Below are 25,186 nucleotides of genomic sequence, written 5' to 3' on the forward strand. Positions count from 1 at the left end.
TCACACTCCTGGGCATAGATCCAGAAAAGATGAAAAATCTAATTCAAAAAGATATATGCACCCCAATGGTCACAGCAGCACTATTTACAATAGTGAAGACATGGAAGCAACCTAAATGCCCATCTACAGGTGAGTGGATAAATAAGATGTGGTGTGTATATATAATCGGAGAAGGCAATGGCATCCCACTCTAGTACTCTTGCCTGGAGAGTCCCATGGACGGAGGAGCCTGGTAGGCTGCAGTCCATGGAGTTGCTAAGAGTCGGATACTACTGAGCGACTTCACTTTCACTTTTTACTTTCCTGCATTGGAGAAGGAGATGGCAATCCACTCCAGTGTTCTTGCCTGGAGAATCCCAGGGACGGGGGAGCCTGATGGGCTGCGGTCTATGGGGTCGTACAGAGTCAGACATGACTGAAGCAACTTAGCAGCAGCAGTATATATAATATATGTATACACACACATGCATGTATATGTAATGGAATATTACTCAGCCATAAAGAAGAATGAAATAATGCCATTTGCAGAAACATGGATGGACCTAAAGATTATCATACTAAGTAACCTAAGTCAGAAAGAGAAAGGTAAATACCACACGATATCACTTACTTGTGGAATCTAAAAAATGATACAAATGACCTTATTTATAAAACAGAAATAGACCCATAGACATAGAAAACAAATTTATGGTTACCAGAAGGGAAAGGGGGGGGGCTACAAATTAGAAGTTTGGGTTTAACAGATATATACTACTATATATAAAATAAATAAATAGGAACCTACTGTATAGCAAAAGGAACTATATTTAATACCTTATAATAACCAGTAATAGAAAATAAACTGAAAAACTTTATCACCTTACTGTATACTTGAAATTGACACAACACTGTAAATCAACTATACATCAATTAAAAAAAGAAATGAACTAGACTTGTTGCACAGTCCTGTTCACTATGATGAAGATGAGGCTCTGTAAGATCTTTGAGGAACCTTTTGAATTACCCATGTCCTCTGATTTGTTTTCTAAACCAGACCATGAAAAAAAAGAAATTCTACTCATTTTGATTTTCCATGGAGCTTATTTTCTTTTACTATTATTCTTTGAAATTGCTAAGTATCAGTTCATCAGAAGAAATACCATTCTTTGATCAATCCAACAGTAGAAATTTTCATTCCACAGAAAGCATGACCCACAATTGCTTCTGTCTCATAAAACAACTGCTATCCAAGGGTCTGCTGGCCAGAGAGCTTCTGAATAACAGCTTACCTGCCCCTGTGGTTGTTACTTCTGGCTTGGCTGGAGGAACAAAGGGAGGCCAATGTGATGGATGTTTCTGAACTAATTCAAACATCCTTAAATTTTCCTTTAAAATTTCCTGAGGAGACATAGAATCAGTTGTAAACACTGCAGAGTCACTACATTTCTGTCCAATTGGCAATATATGACTCCAAACCCCAAGAGAGTGATCTGGTTATTGAAAGGTGAAAGCACAGGCTCAACAAATATACCCATCCTGTACCAGACCCATCTGAAGACCCATCCCTCTTCAATTCTAGATACTTTTGGCCAGGGAAGAAAGGATACTGGTGGGAGGGATCTGATGGAAGGCTAGTACCCACTGCCTGTGCTCCATCATAAGGTTCAGGTCATTTGCCAGTTGCACGGGACCAACTCAACTTAGGGATAATATGTTCCTGAAGTGTTGGCTCCAAAGAAATGTGGGTTAATTAATTAAATCTGCCCCCAAAGAACATCAGTACATGTTGGCATGATTTCAGTTTTAGTCCAAAACATATGGTATATGTCCTAATTTAAAGACCTTGATCTTATCAGAAATTTTTCTTTCTAATGTTAAATGGGATATACAGTTTTGCTGCATTCTGAACTAATTTTAGAAAATAATTCTCCATGATGTCTCAGTCAATCATTAACTGGGGTTTCAGATTCAGCTGGGGACTTTGGAATTATTTGTTTACCTGTGAAGAAAAATCTTCCATCCTTACACTTAGGAGAGGCTCTGGGATCCCATCTCTCCAACCCCTCTGTTTTGCAGATAAGAGAATTATGTCTCCTGCCACCCCACCCAGGGCTCTTTAGACTGCTCCCTATGATCTCCCTTCATTCTTTCAATAACCATTGATCAATGTCTCCCACAAAACTGGCATGTGTTAGAAGCGAATGATGAGGGGGGCAGATACAAAGATTAGGAGCCAGCAAAACAATAAATATCTTTTGACATAAAGTGTCCAAGAAAAAAGAATAGCTTGCTTTCATATTTACACAGATTTCTGCAAACTGTGTTTCCTTTAAGTGGCAGTGTGTCTATATTTTATCAATATATAAATAAAACAGTTACTAGAAAGGTAAGCCCCTTAAACCATAATGGAATACACTAAACTGTAAATGAACCATGAAACAAAGAGAAGAGTAGTTTGGTTTATCCAACCACCTCAACGTTATAATCAGAGTATAGAAGAATTTAGGCTGACCTATATGAAGCTAACATTTTTAGGTTAAAATGGTAATTAGTTGAAGATTTCATTGACTCATAACCTCAATGAGATGGAACATGCAGTAGCTAAAAATATCACTCATTTGACAAAGTAAGCATATTTCACACCAAAGTTTTCCTTTGGTTTCCCCAAAGTTCTGTATAATTCCCCATATCTTAGTTTCTTTCTCTTGCAATAATGTCATATCAGGCTGGATTTGTTACCATGAAAAACCGTTTTGGAAAGGAATTATGTTGAAAAACATTTGGTTTTTTAAGACTGAGAAAAACATAGATCTTTACCTTCTGAACAAGGCTACACCAGCTATCAAAGTCTTTTTCTTCTTTGCAGAAAAACCCCTTGGGGGGAAGCAAAAGAAGACAACTTAGAACTGTTCATGATATATATACACTACCCATCTCATATCTCCAGTTCCCTATTGGCCATTTATATACGAATGTCCCTTCTCTAATTTGTTATTCATCCAAAATTATCTTGCCTCAAAAAAAGCCCTCCTATCTAGAGAACGGACATATGGACACAGTCGGGGAGAAGGTGAGGGTGGGATGAATTTGGAGATCAGAATTGACATACACACACACACACACACACACGTAGACCACCATGTGTTAATTAGCTAGTGGGAAGCAGCTGTATAGCACAGGGAGCTCAGCTCGGTGCTCTGTGATGACCTAAAGGGGTGGGATGTAGAGGGTGGGAGGGAGGTTCAAGAAGGAGGGGATATATGTATACATATAGCTGCTTCACATTGTTGTACAGCAGAAACTAACACAATATTGTAAAGCAATTATATTCCAATTTAAAAAAGAAGAACTGGTCAGGGGTACCAAGGCAGGCCTTATGTATTGCAAGACGGAGCCGTTGGCCCAGAGTCGTGACACAACATGCGGGCCACTTCCTTTGGCTCTATCCTCCCAGCAATAAGGAGGAAGATTGAAGTTTATCACTCTCCCAGATCAGTGCCTCACTAGGACACACACATGCTCATTCATATTTTCTCTCTCTCTGCTTCTCACTCTTATTCTGTCCCTTTCCCTTTCACCCTATCCCTTTCCCTCCCTGTCTCCCACTTCACACTGTGAGATATACTAACATGAAAACCAATCTCCAAAGCACAGGGTTAATTCCATTACATTCAGTGCACAAATATACCTACCTAGAAAAAAAAACAATGTAATAAAACCAGCAGACAAAAGCCAAATAGTACTTTTAACTAGAGGCATTAATTAGTAAGGTGGCTTTGACCTTAAGGAAAATATCTGTTAGAATAAAGAGAACCATGGGCCTCTTTATCCATCCTCAGAACATCCTACAGAACTAAAAGAATGGTCCAAAACAAGAGGAGGACTTTGTCAGCTCTCTACCACTGGCACCCTGACAATCAAGTTAAACTGGAAGAGAGGATTCAGACAGGCCTCAGAACCACTGGCTAGTTCCCAGACAGCTGCCCCTTCCATGTGTCAACAGCAGACATTCTTCCAGGGGTGGGTGGGGGGAACCCTGCAACTTCCTGGATTGTGTGCCCAGAGGAATGGACATTTTCCACCCAGGAGGTCTTGGCCTCTTATCTCCCTCCCTATGTTTCACCTTATTCCCTGTGCCTGGGTGGCAATATTTAGGGGGCAAGAAGGAAAACGGAGAAAGATGGTAAGAGTAATAATAACCAACATTTCTAGAATGCTTACAATATGCTGGGCACTGTGCTAAGTACCTTACACATAGCATACCTCACACAAGTCTACAAGGAAGGAACAACTGTTTTGCCCATGGGAGGGATGAGAAGGCCAAAGCTCAAGTTAAGGAGGGACTCCCCCTCAGTCCATGGCTGGTAAGTGGCTTGGATCCTAACTGGAGCAACTCGGCTTCAGGGCCCATTCCTTCCTGCTACACTACATAACACTACCTCTTGTGGGTGTGGGAAGCAAATATTCTCTTGCCATCCTATCTAACAACCTGGATAACTCCCAGGGAACCAAACTGTGACAGGGCAGCGGTGTGTCTCTTGGCCCACCCAACCTTCAGATACCAACCAATGCTACGGAAGGATCCAAGTTCAGGATGTTCATCCGCTGCGGGGGTTGCAGACAATGGAAAGTCTGGTCGTCAACCGTTCCATTCTCTTCAGTGTCAACAAAGGTCTGGGTTGTGTGAGGGTCCAGGAAAATGAGCTCATCACCTGTTTTGAATGACACCTGATTAGCCTTTGAAGAATCACCCGCCCTGGCCCCACTGCTGTCCTTGGAAGGGTCACTCTGGTTGTCCTAACCCCTCCCTTGGTGACAATGGGAATGAGATAACAGAAAGCCCGAAGGAGAGTAAACATGCTCAAAGGAAGCCACTCACCCTCAAAGCCAGTCATTCCATGTGAAGATTTGCCCTAGCATTTACATCTCCTCAAAGTCCAAGAACAAAAATGGAAAGGGACAGGTTTGGGGACAAGGGAGGAATGAGCAACCACAGATGACATGGCGGGCTCGGTGAGCAGCAGTAGCCAAGAGGTGGTAGGTGGAATCACCAGGCCATGAGTCCAGGTGCCATTAGGGAAGCTTCCTGACTCTTTCAACACTGGAAAGCACATTGCTCTAGACCATAGGTTCTTAGACCTATGGTCATAGAGCACATCTGGGCAAGAAAAAGGCCTTGGCCTCCCAAAGAAATGGGAATGCTGACTGTGCCACAGATGAGATACCAGGGAGGTGACTTCTGGTCTTAATTTGCTAGCAAGTTAGTCAGTGTTAGAAAGTCAGTAATTCCTGTCAGAAGGCACTGCTTGGTCACATGAGTATAAGCACAGATACACCTCACTGGGAAAACTCAGTTTGAGATGATCAGCTGTTACAAATGGGAGAAAAAACAATGCTTCATCAAAAGGAAAATGTCTAGCCCAATAATGACTTGGGGGGGATTTGGGATAATAAAATCTCTACTTTCATCTGATATTCAAAGGGTTGAGAGTACCACTAAAGATCATGAGCTGATGTACCTAAGGGAGCACCCCAACCTCACTGTCCAGGCCTGAGAACCAAGTGGGCCTCTGTGTTCTAGACTGGGTTAGGGAAGCAAAGAGAGATCTGTCTGAGGCAGGGGGATGGGGTAGGGAAGGACACCCCAAAGGTCTCTGGAATGGCATTCACGATTGTGTTGGGTACATCTAAGTGCTTCTGTTGGCAAAGAGTGTTTGTGACATCTGATGCCAAGTTTAATTTGTCTCTATCACAAACCTAAGACAAACCACTCCACTCTGTCTTAATTTTCTTGTTTTTAAACTGGGGTCACTGGGCCTGTTCTAGTTGGTTCACAGAGAGTATTATCAGAATGGGAAGATCTCACTTCTGTGAACTGCTTGAAATACAATACAAACTCAGGATGTATCTTGCTCAGACTCTTTGCAACCCCATGGTATGTAGCCTGCCAGGCTTCTCCATCCATGGGATTTTCCAGGAAAGAATACTGGAATGGGTTGCCATTTCCTTCTCCAGGGGATCTTCCTGACCCAGGGATCGAACCCAGGTCTCCCACATTGTGAGAAGACTCTTTACTGTCTGAGCCAGCAGGGAATCCCCTTAAATGATCTGAGTGAATTGACTCTTCTGTAAAACAGCTTTATTATGTGATTTTTTTGCATGGGTTCATGCTCCTTTGGGCTTCCTTGGTGGCTCAGACAGTAAGGAATCTGCCTGCAACGTGGGAGACCTGAGTTTAATCCCTGAGTTGGGAAGATCCCCTAGAGGAGGCCTTGGCAACCCACTCCAGTATTCTTGCCTGGAGAATCCCCATGGACAGAGGAGCCTGCAGGCTATAGTCCATGGGGTCGCAAACATGGGGTCAGTCAGACATGACTGAGTGACTAAGCATGCCCACATGCTCATTCAAAAATTGCACAGCCATGTATCTGACTTCGTCAGGACTTGGTCAATAGATGTGGATCACAGACTTATTTATAGAAATAAAGTAACTTACTGACTAGCCCAAGTTTTTAGTTCAAACCAGTGGTCAATCTTTGACAGGAAAGAAAGCATTTCTTCCTCCAGAGGATCCTGCGTCTTCTGCATTGGTAGGAAGATTCTTTTAGTGCTGAGCCACCAGCGAAGCGTTTGGTTTAAGGTACTAGGAATAATAACAGTGTCCTCTCTGAGTCTGGCCCTTTTCCATGTGTTTGTGTATATCTGTATGTGTATGTATACATGAATGTGTAGTGGAGCTCTGTGGGCTGGACTATTTCTGACATTGCTTAAAAGAGATACAGTAGATTGAAAAAGCCCTAGAAATTACATGGGGACTGTATCAAGGTCTCCGACGAGGCCCGAGAAGAAGGAGCAGGCAGGTCCACCATCTGTAGACACCCAGTTCATGTGACAAGAGCTCCAGGTGGCACCCTCTACCAAACCACAGGAGACAAACATCTCTTCTCTAAGCAGAAAAAATCGCCCAGCCAGGCCACAGTCTTGTACACCAGGAGCATCTCCCAGCTTCCTACTGGGCAAGAGACCACTAGAGAAGCAAGGGGGTATGTTAGCTGCTGCTGCTACTGCTGCTAAGTCACTTCAGTCGTGTCCAACTCTGTGTGACCCCATAGACGGCAGCCCACCAGGCTCCCCCGTCCCTGGGATTCTCCAGGCAAGAACACTGGAGTGGGTTGCCATTTCCTTCTCCAATGCATGAAAGTGAAAAGTGAAAGTGAAGTCGCTCAGTTGTATCCGACTCAGCGACCCCATGGACTGCAGCCTACCAGGCTCCACCATCCATGGGATTTTCCAGACAGGAGTACTGGAGTGGGGTGCCATTGCCTTCTCCAAAAGAGAAGCAAGGGGGTATGTTAGCACAGACAGCCAAATTGGGGTCAAATTCTGGCTTTGTTACTTTTGAGCTCAGTGACCTTGAGGAAACGACCCCTCTAAGTTTTCCACTAGGCATAAATGGAAATAATTATCTCTACCCCTCAGCGTTAAACCTATCTATCTATCTACAGCTAGATACATCTCTATATTCATGTTGCTTAGTCACTAAGCTGTGTCCAACTCTTTTGCGACTCCATGGACTGTAGTCCACCAGGCTCCTGTCCATGGGACTTCCCAGGCAAGAATACTGGAGTGGGTTGCCATTTCATTCTCCAGGGGATCTTCACAGATCAGGGACTGAACCTGTTGTCTCCTGCATTGCAGGCAGACTCTTTACCACTGAGCCACCAGGGAAGCCCCATCTCTATATAACTATTGATACTAATCTGTATCTCTCTATAAATGTATTTATATTTTAATATATTATATAAATATATATTTATATATCATAAACAATATAATGATCAGTATATGTGCTCAGTCGTGTTCGACTCTTTGTGATCCCATGGACTGTAGCCCACCAGGCTCCTGTGTCCATGGAATTCTCCAGGCAAGAATACTGGAGTGGGTTGCCATTTCCTCCTCCAGGGGATCTTCCTGACCCAGGAAGTGAACCGCATCTCCTGTATCTACTGCATGGCAGGCAGATTATTTACCTGCTGAGCCATTGGGGAAGCCATTATAATGATAAATTATATATATATATATATATATACACACATACATGGAGAGAGAAAGGGGGATGGAGGAAGAGAGAGTACCCTCTGTAGAGTTCCTGGTTCAGAAAATGGAAGCTGTCATCTGTCCCCTCCCTTCAGACGTTCTATCAATCAGGTCCCCCACCCCAAACCTAATACAGTAACTGGGTGAGTCAGAAAGGGGGAGTTGAGGTGACTTTGGAGCCTCAAGTAAAGGTTAAACAAAAGATTTATGAAATTAATGGGCAAGTGGACACTATGTAAACCTCTGTTTTGGGAACTGGGGATTGTCACACCTCTTTCATAAGCAGTCCAACTCCACCAAAGTCTCCCCAGCCCAGGGCCCCCCCAGGAGAAGCAGAGCTATGACAACTTGGCAAATTCTCTCTGGGTAACCTGGGATAAGGAGGCCAGGGTGCCCAGGAATTCATTGAGATCCCTCCACAATTATTTTCCAATCAGTTTTCAGTTTGTCTTCAAGCACAGACAATAGGAAATAGATTTTTGCAAGAGTTCCTTTGACAGGAACCCAGAAGCTTAGAAACAGAGAACATCTAAATTTATAAAACTCCAACTACTGGGTTTTGAACTTTAGAAAGTAAAAGCCTCCACGTTTCAAGTGTTCCATCAAGCTGTAGTTCTCAAGCTCGACCAGGAGGTGGCAGCGTTCGAGAGCGAGCCCAGCAACTGCAGAGAAACCCCACCTTAAGGAGTGAAGAGTAAGCAGCTGAAAGAAGCATTGGGGTTAGGCTGGCTCTTTACTGAGTGCTTTACTGTGAGCTGACAACATGGTGAGCTGGGGGTCAGCCCTATTTTACACAAAGGGAACCTGAGACTGAAAGAGTTGCCTCGCGAACTCTGTCACACACCGAGCCAGTGGGAGGCAGGCCACATACAGGGGCCAGGTCTGTCTGTTCCCACTCACCTCACCTCTCTGAATCTCTGAGGAAGAGATGGGTTGGGAGGGTGGCCAAGCTCATCTCACTGTGTCCTCTGCACATCCCTCACACCATTCCCCACGCCTGCTCTGGCTGTCCTTTGTACCCTAAACTCATAAGTTCCTCAAAGCCCACTCCTGCCAGAGGTGGCGGTATTCCGCTTCCCTGGCCACATCGCTCCCTTACTCTGTCGCACTAACCAGGTAGGCCCTTGGTACTCAAAGTGTGGCACCAGCAGCACCTGCCCTACCTAGTGAGAAATGCAGGCTCTCAGGCTCCACCCCAGACCTGCTGAACCTGCATGTTAATCTCAAGGTGATTCGTGTGCACGTGAAAGTTTAGAAGAGCCGGGCTGCTCCTTTTTTGTGCCAAGGGCCTTCAATGTCTCTGGTCACAGCTAGTGAGGAAGATGGCGGGGTTTCCAGAGGTGTCCACTGAGGCAGGAATGTCGGGCTGCTCATCAGGATCCACATTAGGTTAGCTGTTTTAAGGCTGAGCCTCCATTATCATAAAAGGGATACCTCTGTTTTCACCTCCTCTAATTTCCACCCAGTCAAGCCTCTGAACAATAACCTAGGAGGCCCAGCTGTGTGGTCTTGGGAAGTCAGAAGATGGCTCCTGGCCCAAATGCCCAAGCTCCAGTAAGAAGGAGATCGGCAAGGCCAGGGAAGTGAAGCCCTGCCGCTCTGGGTCCCAGAGGAAAAAAGAGGTGCTGAAGCAATGCTGTGACCTTGGGGTCGTCCAGTGTGAACACAGCCATGGAACCATCACATTGAGAGGGAAAGAGACGGAGACACTGGTCTCTGAGGCACAGGTAGGTGTTACCCTCCTGTAACACCTACAGGCAGGATGAGCTGCCTATAGGCCACAGCATCTCCAGGCTAGGCCAGGGCCTCCTAACTGGAATTGCAGACCTTGTTGTGCCCACCCTCCCCTAGCCCACGGTGACTTACTTGTGATTACTCTTTTCTTACCTAAGAATCCTATGAAATAATAGGCGTTATTTGGTTTTCCTCCTAATGCCCCTAAAGACTGTGGCATCTTAAAACACTCCTGGAGGGAAAAAGAACGCAAGATTCTCAGCTCACTTGTGGACTGCTGCTCACGGATCTCCGTGCTCACGATGGTGGTGGGATGGGCGGGCCACAGGCGGCTTGGGGAAAGGTGTGACTTACTTTGAAGGCGTCGACATAGACGGGGTTGATTTGGTTTATGCCTAGGCGGAGGGGCACAATGAGCAGCAAGGGTTTCCAGGCCGTGCAGCAGGCCGAGGGGCCCTTACTTTGGTTGGAAGCAGTCAGAGACTCCAGGGGCCTCTCGGCAGGTGTGTCAGCACTCAAGGACAGGGTACGGCACATTTTTTCTAGAAACAGAAGACAGGGCTAGGTAAAAAAGGGGTACCCGGCCCTAAGAGATGCACCATGGGCAAGACTAAGGGAGACCTGACGTGACAGTCCCCACCTGGAAGGCCCTTCCCGCTGCCACCTGGGCCCTGCTGCCCTACTTGCTACAGGAAGCCCCGGGTACTCGTCCAGCCCTTACTTCTCTTCCTTCTGACAAATGAACACTCCTTGTGTCTCCCCAGATATGATGGGCTCATTGGGAGAATCTCATTTGTCAACTAGGCTACAAGGGCCTTGGAAACAGGGACTGTATCTGTTGGTCTCTCGAGCCCCATGTTGGGGAGTACAGTGGAGGAGGGGAGGCCAGAGAAGACCCATGGGTGGTTTAACTGATTATCTGCACTTGGGGTGTCCTGCAGGGAAAGAATCTGGTACTTCACTGAGCACACCAAAGATCCTCTCATTTTTTCCCCTTTCAGAAAGCTGAAAGGGAAGAGAAAAAAGGGCACAGGGAATGATTAACCAGAGCTCTGTGCTCCCCTGTCTTGCTAGAGGGGCGGGCTAGAGAGAACGTGTGTGTGTTTATTCTTTCTCTTTCTCTCTCTCTTTCTCTTTCTTTCTCCCTCTCTTGCCCCCACATGTTCTGAATGGTAAAGAAGAACCTCCATACCCAACCACCCGAAAAGGTAAACTGGCCAAGGACTCACTGATATCTTCGATGACCACGGTGTTATCCATTGAAACATAAACAGCCAAGGAATTCCATTCGTCAAATAAAGCAAGTTTTCTGCAAAGCAACATACAATGAAGTCACAATTGGGGAAGATGGACATCTCGACAGAAAATAGTACCATCTATGTATGTCCAGTGTTCCAGAAGTTACCGAATGCTGAGCCACACAGAAGTAGTTCTCTCTGTGGGATTCAGGTCAGGTCTGGCTCCTTTGACCGAGCTCTGGAATATTCCATGTCCAGGGACTTTGAAAATGCCAGAGTCACTGTTTCTGAGCCTCAGAAAGAAGGCCTTGCTTTTTATAAAAATGGAACAGGCTGCCTTGCAAAATGATGTTACTCCAATGGGCAAGAGAGGACCAGTACACCTGCTCCCAAGAGATTTTGTTTTCTTTTCTAAAATGTGAGACATTCTGACTCATTGCTTAAAAAAAAAAGGAAAACTGTTACTTATATATATGTGTGTGTGTGTGTGTGTGTGTGTGTGTGTGTATAGGCTTCCCTATTGGCTCAGCAGGTAAAAAATCTGCCTGCAATGCAGGAGATTCAGGAGACCCAGTTTTGATCCCTGGGTTGAGAAGATCCCCTGGAGGAGGGCATGGCAACTCACTCCAGTATTCTTGCCTGGAAATCCCCATGGACAGAGGAGCCTGGTGGGCTACAGTCCATGGGGTTGCAAAGAGTCAGACACAACTGAAATGACTTAGCACACACACACATGCATATGTGTGTGTGAATGTATGTATGTGTGTGTGTATGTGTGTGTGTGTGCGCGCATGTGTGTGTGTATATATATATATATATATATTTGTTTAGAAGCATATATAATATGAAGAATAAGCCCCAGGGAAATCCAGAGAGAGAGAGAAACAGATAGAGGAGATGATCTCTTCGGTCCCTCCCCAAATGCAGTAAGAATGTTGTCCCAGGAGACTTGCTGGGCCTTGTTGGTCAAGAACTGAAGACATAGATAGAGCCATAGATTGTGCTGAATTGCGTGACTTCAGAGGCTTCCCTGGTGGCTCAGCTGGTAAAGAATCCACCTGCAATGCAGGAGGCCCCAGTTCGATTGCTGGGTTGGGAAGATCCCCTGGAGGAGTGTGTGGTAACCCACTCCAGTCTTCTGGCCTGGAGAATTCCATGGACTGTATAGTTCATAGGGTTGCAAAGAGCTGGCCACAACTGAGTGACTTTCACTTTCAGAGGAGATTAGAAAGAAAACCCGTTTAAAAAGAGATTATCTGAGGAAAATATGTTGTCTATTTCTCCCTTATTTTCTTCTCTAGCAAGTTTGAAGAAGACATTTTTAACCTGGCTACTATGGGATTTTGGGGTAAAACCCAGTCTCAACAACCAACAAAATGAAACAAAAACACATTCTCTCGCAAACTAAAGTAGCTCCCAGTAAGAGGTTAGTTACCATTATATTTTCATTTCATTCATTTTATCTTTCCCCAAAATAATAATAACATGATCATTATCATCACATACTGCTGTTCCTGATAATAACATTCATGATGAGTAAGAATCCACCTAAATTCTTTTTCAAATATATGTTTCCATTGACTTGTTGTTGGGAAGTTCAAATTTTAGAAGAAAGAAGCAAATTCTGAGGGATATCATTTATAAACCAACAATATCAAACTAGGTTTTGGGATCAGCACAGCCATTCCAATTTTTTATACTTTCTACCCTGGCTTCTTGCAGTGGTTCCTGAAATACCACCAGATCCTCACTCACCTAACCAACAATGGCCCAAAAGGCACTACAGACTAAAGTAAGAAAGTGGTCTCAGAGAGGCTGCACTGTTAGCAAAGGGTGATTCCAAGATAATAGGTTTCACCTGGGTCCCCAGGAAATCCAGACTACTCCTCTCACAAGCACATTTCCAAAACATTCTAGTTCACTGAAGATTCGCTAATAACTGAAACAGTGCCCATTTGTATTTTGCATGAAGCAGGTCCTGTCATCATGCTCCAGAGAGCCTAAGAATTAAAGTAGCAACCAAAGAAGGCTGCTGCTGCTGCTGCTGCTACGTCGCTTCAGTCGTGTCCGACTCTGTGCGACCCCTGAGACGGCAGCCCACCAGGTTCCCCCATCCCTGGGATTCTCCAGGCAAGAACACTGGAGTGGGTTGCCATTTCCTTCTGCAATGCATGAAAGTGAAAAGTGAAAGTCAAGTCGCTCAGTCGTATCCGACTCTTAGCGAAACCATGGACTGCAGCCTACCAGGCTCCTCCATCCATGGGATTTTCCGGGCAACAGTACTGGAGTGGGGTGCCATTGCCTTCTCCGACCATAGAAGGCTAGATGGTTTTAATTTTCTGATGCCTAAATCAGCATCAAACTCTGGCTGCCATTTTCATTCACTCATTCATCAGGTATTTTTTGAGCACTTACAGGTACCAGGTGGTTTCATGTGCTAATGTTATAGGCGTGAACAAGGAAAACACAATTTCTGCCCTCATGGAGTTTCCATTTGGTAATAGGCTGTCAGGAAGGACAGTGACAATAGGTGAGGTGGCCTGTGGGTGTAAGTGCCAATGCCACTCACCCCATTCATTTCCAAAGCAGTGGTCCTGGCCTCTCCATGTTACCTCTTGCTGTGGGAGGTGAATTCTGGGACTTAATAGGACAATGGCAAAAGGACCATGCTGGGGTACCCTGAGTTTACTAAAAGATGACAAACTGATTCCAAGACTCCCTTGGGGTTTGTGTCTTCCAATAGGTGGTGAGTCCCTTGAAGCAAGAATTATACCTAATTTATTTTTGTACACCTAATACTTAGCATAGTAGAGGTGCCCAATAAATGTTGAATGAATCAATGAAGATTTTTTAAAATACCATACAAAGTGGGAGTCTGTGCCTTCCCTAGGCTGGTTTAGGCTTCCCCCTCCTCCTTAGTACAAACCCTTTGGCTTCAAAGTGACCCTCAGGCTGATGGTTGAGTGTCTGAGCACCAATCTATCAAGGGGATACGGAATGAGTACTGAGGGGCCTCTACCTGGACTGATACTCATGACTACAACTCTGATAAACAAAGACAGTTGTCTACACACATTACACACTTCAAGGAAGTATTTGAGCAAAATGGTACAGATGTTTGGTGGCTCAGTGGGATGGCAAGAACTGCTTGGTTGATGGGATACTGAGTTGGTGGAGGCAGGCATAGGAGACAGTAGAATAAGGCTCGTGCCCAACCTTTTTACTTACTTCAACACCTGTGCAACTGTATTTGGTCCAAACCATTCGCCAATTGATTTCCCTTCTCCTACGCCCATCTGTGCTGTTTTCATGTGGAAAAAATAAACATGTTAGTGAAAGGTCTTTCAACAAACCAAAAACTCCTAATTTTTTGCATAAATAATTAAGTAGATAGATGACTTAGTGGAGCCACATATAAAGCAGGGGACAAGAAAAGCAAGTACAGGGGTTTTCTTGGTGCTCCAGGGGCTGAGATGCCTAGCTCCCAATGCAGGGGACCTGGGTTCAATCCCTAGTTGGGGAACTGATGCAACTAAGTTCACATGCCACAGCTAAAAGATTCCATGCGCTGAAATGAAAGATCCCACATGAAATAAAATATTTTAAATTGAAAAACAAGAAAAGCAAGTACAGGCAAAGTAAGCTGAATTTCACAGTGTTTCTTTCCTCTTAATTGGACTATGCAACAGAAAGACAGTCTTTAAACTACTCATGTGACCTTACCCATTTGATGGATAGAGTAGCAACAGTCTTTTCTATCTAAGAAGCACTGTAGGATTCGTTGGTATTCTTTGGGTTGTTCTTTCTGTTTCTCCCAGTTCCAGTCTTTTTAGGGAAAAAAAAAAGAGTTAAAATCATGTTTATAACCATTTGTTATCTCTGCAGTCTTACTCTGACTACAAGGTTAGAAGGAAAACAAAGGCATTACATCCAGAAAGTGGGAACGATCAGGTCAGAATATTCCCAAGTATCTTTAATATTGATGACCAAGACATCTGGAAACGGATTTCTTTCAGAGACTCAGTGGGTGTAAAGTAAAAACAAGACAAGAAGTTGACCAAAAAATTGACTTTGCCCATGAGCTGGAGTTGGATAAATATTACTTGAAAACAGGGACACAAGGCCTTCCTGGTCAGCTATTCAGTGACCAGGATGTCACCTCAAAACCCAGCAGTATATCCGGGTCTCACTCAGACACTGTAGTGTCTCACGTCCACACAAACACCAATGGCTTTGGTTTGTATATTCCAGTAGCACTGACAAGAGTCTCATGGCGGGTGAGGGGAAGTGCCATCCTGACACACCAGTATTTCCAGGGGAATAAAAACAATTTGCAACTAAGAAGGTTTTTTAAAGAAATGCACACTGCCATTTTTTACACAGCCTTTTTAAAAGGCCACACTGAGCTTTGGAAAAACAAATACCTTTGCTATCAGGTGTTGAAGGTTTCCTTATGACCAAAACTAAAATAATTACACCTGTAGAGATCTGATCTATGCCTCAGGCACAGCCCCCCAGTTCTACAGGGGCTGCTTATGACTTGCTGAGGACAACTCTGAAAAAACGCTCATCGTCACCTCTGTGGACAGGACACACTGTTCCCATTCCCTCAGCTCTAGGAACTCTGTCTAATGGGACAGATTTCTGAGACTTAGTTGGCTTCCAAGACAGAAATTTCTCTCCTGAGGTTTTAGAAAGTGTTTGAATTCACAAGTGAAATCTACTGGAAGGCAAAGGCCATTATCTCCAGAGTCTTTAATTCTCTTTGCTTTTTTTTTTTTTTTAGAATTTTTTTCAATAGGGGAACAATTTTTATTATTTATTTTTAAACATTTAAAATTTTTTTGGCATATAGTTGTTTTACAATGATGTGTGCTTTTGTATTTCTGAAACCAAATGTTTAAACTTTATATCCAGCAGTCTTCAGAGGGTGAACAGCATTCAACTGTTTTTCACCAGCTAATGAACTGTCTGACTCTGGGGGAAATCCCGATTAGCTGGCTGCTATGTACCACTAAATATTTACTGATGACAGTGATAAGTCAACTAATACCCCACCTCAACTGCAAAATAACCAAAAAGGAAATGCTCCAAAATACTTTATAAAATCACATCTTCTCATTCGAATATCTTAGCTATGAGATCTATTTCCACATTCTTCCTGCTGCTGCTGCTAAGTCGCTTCAGTCGTGTCCGACTCTGTGCGACCCCATAGACGGCAGCCCACCAGGCTCCCCTGTCCCTGGGATTCTCCAGGCAAGAACACTGGAGTGGGTTGCCATTTCCTTCTCCAATGCGTGAAAGTGAAGTCGCTCAGTCGTTTCCGACTCAGCAACCCCATGGACTGCAGCCCACCAGGCTCCTCCATCCATGGGATTTTCCAGGCGAGAGTACTGGAGTGGGGTGCCATTGCCTTCTTGCTTTTACATTAAAACAGTTGAGACTGCTGATTGTGGGGAAAACCCCCCAGTTTGCTCTCCACAAAATTCATTTCCAGAAGAATCATCTTGAAGTGTTTCATAAATGAGAAAGTAAAAACAGTAAGAATGGATCTGTTCCAAGAAGTCTATGTACAATAGAGAAATCACTGGACAAGAAGGCAGAAGACCTGCATTCTATTCCCAAATCCAGGTCTCTTGCTGTTCAGCCTGGGGAAAGTTACCGTATTTCCTGAGCCTCAATTTCCTCATCTGTTAAACAGAAATTATGATACTACCCAGGGGACGCAGGCACGGGACATTCTAAACCCTGAAAAGCAGGCATGAAGCCCTAAAGCCTCCCCAGACTCTTCTCCAGTCTTCTCTGTAACCACAGGAGGATGTGTGAGGTTGTACAGTCAGGGAAAGGGAGTCGGTTGTTGTACCTCTGAATCTCAAGGAGTAACAGCTGAAGATTTCAGCAGCCCGATCTCATCCAAGGTGGCCTTTCATCCCCTCATCCCCAAGGCAAACCAGACTTTCACCCAACTTCCTGAACTGGCATCTAACCAAGGTCAGCCCACGGGGAAGTATGCATATGTCTTAAGAAAACAAGACTCAAGTGTTCCAACAATGATTACTGGAAGGTTCTAATTTTAAGATAGTGTGTACCCTTTATTATTTAAAAAATTTTGTAAGCTTTATTGAAGTATGACTGACAAATAAAAATTGCATGTGTTTAGCTTAAACAGCATGATTTTTAAAAGGATATATGATGTGATAATTTAATGAACCTATACATTATGAAATGATTATCATAATCTACTTAATTAACACATCTATTACTTCACATAGTAACTTTTTCTTTTTTTAAACTTTTTCTTTTTTAAATTAATTTATTGGAATATAGTTGCTTTACAATGTTGGATTGGGAAGTTCTTAATAAAGCAGCCTCCTGAGAAAGCTAATTTAAGGATTCCTTCATTATCAAGTGGACCTCATCAGTGAACCCACACCAAAATAGCACTGGTTCCCTCATTAGCCACTTCCTTTAGGTCACTGACATCTTTCACCAAATAACTTAAATGAGGTCAAAAAACAGGCTCACCACCACACCCTTCTTCCTGCTCCTTTTGTTATCTGACCTGTTTAAGAACCCACGTGAACAATAGTGAAGATGCAAACTCTTCGATACACTTGACTCAATGTTCAGTTCTGTCCCAGGAAAATAACTCTCTGGCTTAGTGAGTTACAAGGAAATGCAAGCTGTTCCCTTCTCATGAGAGGGTTTGTTGACTTGTCAGCCCCACCACTTGGGCTTACAGAGAGCACTTCAGGACCTGCAGCTGTGTTCCCTTTAGCACCAAGGCTAAACCATCAGCAGTAAATGTGACTGCAGAGGTCTCCAAGACAGAACAAATTTAACTCACCCCTTCCCAAGTGTCTGCAGATAAGGGCTTGAGCCAGCATCATCTGTCCACAGCGTAGCATACATCCCCAGCCAGCATCTGATGAAGGGCCTGTTCCCCCTGTTGGCAAAATGGATGAGAATGAATGTGAGTTCATTAAACTGCCCTTTCCTGAAACATCAGCATATTGGAGAATCATACAATATAGATAGGCACACATACTCAGAATAGAGAGGCAAGAGATAAAGCCAGATATCCAACAAGGTTTGTTACAGGGTAGAACTTGCAAAGATAATGCTGAGTTAACCAAAATGGGTTCTGTGACCTAAGGCAAAACAAACAAATGAACAAAACCTGCCCTGTATGTTTTCTGCTTAGAGACATCCAGGCATGCATTCAATTTTGGTAGATGACTGACTACCATGTATGACTACCAACACTTAATCCATGACATGTCATCATCTGCCTGACCAAATCTGGCTTTTCACAGTTCACTTCCAGAGGAGGGCAATCTTATCTGAGTTAAAGAATAAATGCTACCAAAGTTGATCATCAGTATGGTCAAGGAAATCTGGAAGGCTCTTGACCATTCTAAATATACATTATGAAGCTCTGAATGGTAAGGAGAATGTAAAATAGAGGAAAGAGTCCTAGGTTAGGCATCAGAAGACCAGTCTCTATTTACCTAATCTAAGTCTCATCTGTAAACTGGAGATAATAGCATATACCTTGCCTACTATCAGTGGATACTATAAGAATTAAATGAGAGAGTATCTATAAAAGTATTCTACCACTCATTCAAGATGATGTAAATATTTGGTATAATGAGTATGGTCATAATGTTGTTGTTTAGTCACTAAGTGGACTCTTTGCAACCCCATGGACTGGGGCCCACCAGGCTCCTCTGTCCATGGGATTATCCCAGCAACAATACTGGATTGAGCAGCTATTTCCTCCTCCAGGGGATCCTCCTGACCCAGGAATTGAACCTGTGTCTCCTGCATTGGCAGGCAGATTCTTTACCACTGAGTACAAGGGAAGCCCTAATATAAAATACTATTAATAAATTAGAAATATACTATATTTTTAAAAGGTACAAAACCAGTTAATAAGACAACAGGTTCCATTTAAAGAACACTTGATGTAACAAAAATCCTATATATGTGGCCGGGCATGGGGTGGGGGTGGGGCACTCAATATCCTTTTTCAAAGTACTTTGAAGTGAGACAACTTGGATGGCAGAGGAGACATTATGCTTTCATTGCTTCCTCTCCCAACACAGAAGTGGAAAAGTATGCTATAAGCATGGTCTCACAAGACTAACCGTAAATGACATCATCAGCCATGTAAGACACGTGGTCCAAGATGGCTGCTCCTTTCCTTTTGTTGTGGGGACTGAAGGAGAGTTGCTACAGCAAGATGAGGAGAGTTGAGCCAACTTGTCAGCTGGAAGTGGAGTACGTTGGCTCTTGCTAATGGTGGGATTATAGGCCAGATTAGTAGGGAAATATGGAATGAAGCCCACATAAAGAAGGGATCATCTCTTTCAAAACATTGTCAGAGTTGAATTGCAAATGTTTTCAAATCTTGCAAAGATCTTGCAAGATCCAGAAAAAGTTAACAGTTTAGAATTACTAGGTAGTAAAGATTGTTCTTTTGTGTATTTTACTCAGGTACTTCCTATGGAGAGCAAAAAAAAAAAAAAAAAGTGTGTGAACTTCATTTTTCACACTTATCAGAAAGATAGATTTCACTCCAGTTATTAGGTCCAGTCCCAAAACAAAATCAGTCAGACAGGTTTCCTCTAAGAGAACAGCTTCCACCAACTGAGTTTGGTGATCCTTTTCTATAGGACCACAAGATTAGAAAGAAGTAACCCTGTTTGCAAACATTTTACAAATTTTCTCTGGAGGGATCCTATTCACTTAGCTCATTAAACTGTCCTTTTTTCTAGACAGCAGCTGGTATTCTTAACTGCCTAGAATTAGTTCCAAGGATATCCACTATAATTCATTTCTCAGTGGCAAAGTGTTTTCATATCATAGGAAGAAAAAAAAGCAAGAGAATTATTTTCTTTCCTTCAAGGTACAAGTCATCTTTAATAATCAAATAACTCCATAAAGCAGTGGACTGTATCAAGTTAAAAGTTTGACTGTTTTGTTGCTCTTAGACTTAAAACAATATCTCTAGTGCCCAAACACTTGGAGGTGGGCTCAAAAGTAAACCGGCATTACACATTAACACCACGGAACCATACATGCTGGGGCGCATTGGCAATGAAACTTCTGTATGAAGCATAAGACTTAATCAACTACTCCCCCAAACTAAATTCTTCACTATAGTGAGTTGGTAATTCTGAGATTTCCATGATATCACTGATAACCTCAGGAAAGCTATCTACAAGGAAGAAAGCACAATATAACAAATGATATACCTACCAATTGGTGAAAATTTCCTCCTGTATGTAAACCATAGACGAGCACTTATATCAGACAACAGCTTAGATTTTTCTGTAATTAAATGTGAAATTAAAATTAAATCACCATATCCCAACTAAAGATATCTGTCTTTGATTTCTGAGCCAGGGGCAAACTAAATTTCAAATAACCAGTCATTTCCATTGTTATGAGGCTAAGGGAAATTCATAGGAAACCCAGTCTCATTTTAGCCAAATAATTTCAGTATTTCCTCCCGCCTATATTTTGACCAGAGCTACTGGCTACAATGATGCTGAGTGGCTCCTATCTCTTCACTGAGCTCCACAGCCCCAGCAGGTGCTTAACACTGAGATCACATGGCCAAAAGACAAGGACTGGGAAAAGCAAGGGTCCTGGGTAACCTAATGATAGGCAGTCAGCCCCTGCCTGATGGTTGGCTGGATCTCTCATCAGCATCCATGGTCTGTTACCTAACACGAGGGATAGGTTGTTGGCATTCGTGTGTGCATGTAAATCTTTAACTAAAAAGATGTCCCTGCTAAGCAAATTAAGTGTGTAAGAAATTAGTGCATTGGCATTTGTAATCTAAATGGTGATATAACATCACAAATGCTTTTGTCATTTTTTTTCAAAGCATGCTTTCCTGTATATATTTTACAGTGTAAATTTACTTCAGTGGCCACAAATATGGCTTCCACATGTCCATCTGTACTTAGTTGTGCTTCTGTCTTTCTTAGTCTTCTCTCTTCCTCTTCTCAACAACACATCTATAATTGTAATTCTGTACAGAATTTATAGTCATTGCACTTTAAAAGAAGAAAAAGAAATTCAGTGTTAACCAATAGTCTCTATTTTCTCTTCTGCCTTTCCTTTGAACAAATCAGAAAGCTGAGCTGTCTGGATTTTTCTTCCCCTTCATGTCACCAGTGCCTAGCACAGTATGGGAGCCAGATGTAAAATGGTCAAGCTCTGCCTGGGTTTGAGACCTGATTCTGCTACTTACCAACTGTGTGGCCTTGTTACTTAACTTTTCTGAGCTTCAGTTTCCTCATCTATATAATGGGGAGAATAATTGCACCTACTTCACAGAGATATGAGTATTCAACAAGATAACACTACATGGAAGGCAGGAGCTTATATGGTACAGTACACAGTAAACCTGAGGTAGATGTTAGCTATTATTTTATCCCCTTGCCTCAAATGCTCATGCCCCTCACTCCTTCCCCTGATATTCTCTATGTATTCTGGCTTGCCTATATGCTAGAAAGGCTGGTGAAAGTTGTATAGACATTTTTTAAAGATTTATTTATTTATTGGCTATGGTGGGTCTTCAATGTTCTGTGTAGGCTTTCTCTAGCTGTGGCAAGTGGGGGCTACTCTTCATTGTTGTGTGTGGGCTTCTCAATGGCCTCTCATTGTGAGGCATAGGCTCTAAGCACTTGAGCTCAGTAGTTGTGGCATGTGAGCTCTAGAGCACAGGTGCGTGGGCTTAGCTGCTCTGTGGCATGTGGGATCTTCCTGGACCCGGGGCGGAACCTGTGTCCCCTGCATTGGCAGGCGGATTCTTAACCACTGGACCACCAGGGAAGCCCTAGACTTTAATAAGAGTTTCACCTTGAAAGGGCTTTTCCAACTTAACATTTGAAACTGGGCATATTTGGCAACTTGGGGATCCCTCTTTTAGGGAATGCACAACTAGAAGAGATCACCTGCAGTCCCTCTCCTAGTAATTACTGGCAAAAGGAGTTAAGATCCAGAAAGTGACTTATCCGAGGTGAAGAGTCTGAATACAAAAGGTCTCCTAATTGTTAGCACTAGGTGCTCTCCACTATTCAGGGTTTTCCAATCAAAAGGATAAAGCCAGACTCAAATGGAATTAGAAGATGCTAACTTCTTCTCTTGCCTTTTTATTTATTTATTTGTTTTTGGCTGTGCTGGGTCTTCGTTGCTGCGTGGGCTTTCCTCTAGTTGCGGTGAGCGGGGGCTAGGTGCAGTGTGCAGGCTCTTTCTCTTGTTGCAGAGCACAGGCTCCAGGGCACGCTGGCTTCAGTAGTTGTGGCTTCCAGACTGTAGAGCACAGGCTCAGTAGTTAGGGTGCACAAGCTTAGTTGCTCTGCAGCATGTGGGATCTTCCTGGATCTCGGATCAAACCCATGTCTCCTACACTGGCAGGTGGACTCCCTACCACTGAGCCACCAGGGAAGCCCCCTCTCTTGCCTTTTGGTCAGTTTCTTCCTGCCCCTCCCTCCATGCTAGGGCCTCCAAAGAGGATCTCTCTTCAGACACAAAACTCAGAGCTGCCTATTTCCAAGTTCAGGTTTTATCTATGTGCTGGGTTGTTAGCACTTTCAGGTAAAAGGTCTTTCTCAATTTATAAGAATGTAATGGAAAGGAAGAGAAAGCCAAGCCTCCTTTCCATCTAGCTGCAGTGGCTAAAAGTTCTGTACAAAATCAGAATAAACTGAGACAGTACCACAGTCAGCAAAAGCTCTAAAACTATATGCCTTCTCAGTGTCTGAGACTGTTTCTGACAGCCACGGGCTATTTAGAAGTCCCTTGGATGGCAGTGTTTTTCATCTAGATAGAAAAGGACATGAGAGGAATGAGAAGTATGTAGTCTTCAAAGACTAGATACTGGTTAGTAATACCCAGAGCCGGTCCATGTTTTTTGAAACCTGAGGCTTAAAGAATTGGTGGGTTCTCCTTTAAGAAAAAAAAAAATGACTTTTTCAAATTGTACAAATACCTATGATCATGTGAACACATTGCTAGGGCCTCAGAAGGGTCTTTGCACGCAAGAACTCCTCTGGCTGTAAAGTAAATCTGCCTAGCAGTAGCATTAACCCCTTATCAACCCAAGAAGGAAAACAGGGTAGACTTCAACCTCGGGCACCCATCTCATTTGGGTTCTCACAGACAAATGCAACCAAACCTTACCTGTTTTAAGAAGATGCTGTTTTCCCAAGATCCATACCAGCTCATCTGTATCTGGAAACTCTTCTAGGTAGTCAGCAAAAATAGTAATCTGGTTTTCATACTTGGATAAAACTGAAAAGGAAAGAAACTTAAACAAAATGTAATAGAGGGAACTTGCTTCTATGATTTATTAATTATTACCTTTGTCCTGAAGGTAAAAATTAGAGTTTTTTTAGATTCATCACTGGAATCTAATGGAAGCAAATCCTCCTGCTTGAGAAACAAAGACACTTATGGGGCCTCAAAATCTTTTAAGAGAGGGATTTCCTTTTGACCACCTGTTTAGACCTTCCTTTTCTCATGGTCCCATTTGGTACTATCTCTGAATGATGTTTTGGTCACAATTACATCAAATATTTTTTTCTAATGGGGCTTTCTTTGTAAACAGCCACTTTCTAGCTTGTCCTAGTGTGAGTGGAGTACAAGATGACACAGTAGTACCTGCATACCTGACCTCTTTCCATGTCTAATCAGACCCTAGGGACTAATGTGAGGTTTCTAGCAGCCAGTGGCTTAGAAGGGGCCTATGACAAGCCTGAAACACTATATATATACAACTCTGAAAATGTAATATTTTAGCTGGAAGTCCAGATGTTTTATCAGTAATTTAGTGTTTTATTCACTTACAACTTCTACAAAGAAGAATCTTGAAGCAACTGATAAATAGAACTTGTTCTTGGGATTCACAAATGACCATGGTTATCTCTCAACAGAAAGGAACTGAACAAAATGCAATTAAATCTCATAAGTTCACAGGCCACACTCTCAGAACTTATGTCCAGGTAATGTGGGATGAGTTAAAATTCACTTCTGTACCGCCTGCGGGGAAAGGATCTGCTAAAAGTCCCAAGATTGACTTGTGAAGGGAAGGATCTTATCACAAAAGTTTCCTTTAAGTACTGAGTCAGCCAACAAGTTCATTCGGATTTTTCCATATGAGGTTATGAGAAAACCTGAACAAACATTTTGGCCAAGCCAGTATTTTCTGAGAGAAAGAATATCATAGGTGGTAAATAAGTTTCCAAGCCAGCCCAGAAAAATCTATCTTAACCTATCAACAGAAAAATGAAATTGTTAGTATATTTCATAGTTTATGGTGCTGTTTCAATGACAAATCATATTTCAAGTTCAAAGCTGAGACAACCGAGCACACATCTTATCATTTCAGCAATTGGAGGCTACCAGACGCTACAGGGAGGGGAGCTCAGAGCCAGCAGGGGCCATTTTGTGCAGCTACTAGTAGCTGCAAGGGCTCTCCCAGATCAGCCCCTAAGAGCGCCAAGGGAATAGTCTCCTATAAAAAATATCATTGCGGGATGTGTTTAGCTCACTTGAAAGGACAAATTGCTTTCTTCTGGCTTTGTTTTCTAAGGCAGGAGCATGCTGTTTTCATAGAAATAAATGGTCTTTCCTAGAAATAAATAAATGAGTCTTATCTGATCATGAAAACAGACTACTCGGTTGGAGGCTGACGTTATACTTTGTATCATTTGTATACATTGAAGTCATAATTTGTTTGAAGTTATAATTTTAGAAACACAGCTACCCGGGATACTGCCCTTCTTGAAATATGTGACAGAAGTCCAGTCTTTCAGGGATTTAGGTAGCCTTTCTCCTCAAGATGTTTTCGTCATTAGGGTCACAGCCATGGCGCTATTTCCAATGTACAGAAGTTAGAAATGAGACAGCCATTTCATTCCCCAGTGAAAACTCATCACTGCCAAATCTGCCAGGGAGCTTGTGTCACAGTCTTAGCCTTTCTGCCCCTGGCCACAGCCCCTGGCCCATGCTCAGGAAATAGCAGGCTAAAAATGATCATCCAGGTCAGGCCATCCCCAGGAGGTGGTGGACAGAGGTGGCGTAAATCACACTGTGTACCTTCCCACCCCATTCTCCAC

The 25,186-nt window shown here is 43.2% G+C and overlaps 1 protein-coding gene across 2 annotated transcripts in view; it reads right to left on the minus strand.

The window, feature by feature from the left end:
• Positions 1 to 25,186, minus strand: part of ATG4A (autophagy related 4A cysteine peptidase) — an 81,102-nt gene that overhangs the window by 10,996 nt on the left and 44,920 nt on the right. The window contains exons 3-13 of one of the 2 annotated variants that reach the window (XM_027534990.1): positions 23,250 to 23,360; positions 20,313 to 20,384; positions 17,896 to 17,994; positions 14,772 to 14,873; positions 14,277 to 14,349; positions 11,040 to 11,119; positions 10,165 to 10,352; positions 9,964 to 10,042; positions 4,546 to 4,691; positions 2,797 to 2,853; positions 1,269 to 1,377 (exon numbers count right to left, since the gene is read on the minus strand). In XM_027534990.1, coding sequence (XP_027390791.1) covers positions 1,269 to 1,377; positions 2,797 to 2,853; positions 4,546 to 4,691; positions 9,964 to 10,042; positions 10,165 to 10,352; positions 11,040 to 11,119; positions 14,277 to 14,349; positions 14,772 to 14,873; positions 17,896 to 17,994; positions 20,313 to 20,384; positions 23,250 to 23,360 — 1,116 coding nt within the window. The remainder of the gene's footprint in view (positions 1 to 1,268; positions 1,378 to 2,796; positions 2,854 to 4,545; positions 4,692 to 9,963; positions 10,043 to 10,164; positions 10,353 to 11,039; positions 11,120 to 14,276; positions 14,350 to 14,771; positions 14,874 to 17,895; positions 17,995 to 20,312; positions 20,385 to 23,249; positions 23,361 to 25,186) is intronic. The other variant, XM_027534991.1, reaches the window with a different exon arrangement.

This window comes from Bos indicus x Bos taurus, chromosome X (assembly GCF_003369695.1).
Source record: "Bos indicus x Bos taurus breed Angus x Brahman F1 hybrid chromosome X, Bos_hybrid_MaternalHap_v2.0, whole genome shotgun sequence".
Classification (NCBI taxonomy): domain Eukaryota; kingdom Metazoa; phylum Chordata; class Mammalia; order Artiodactyla; family Bovidae; genus Bos; species Bos indicus x Bos taurus.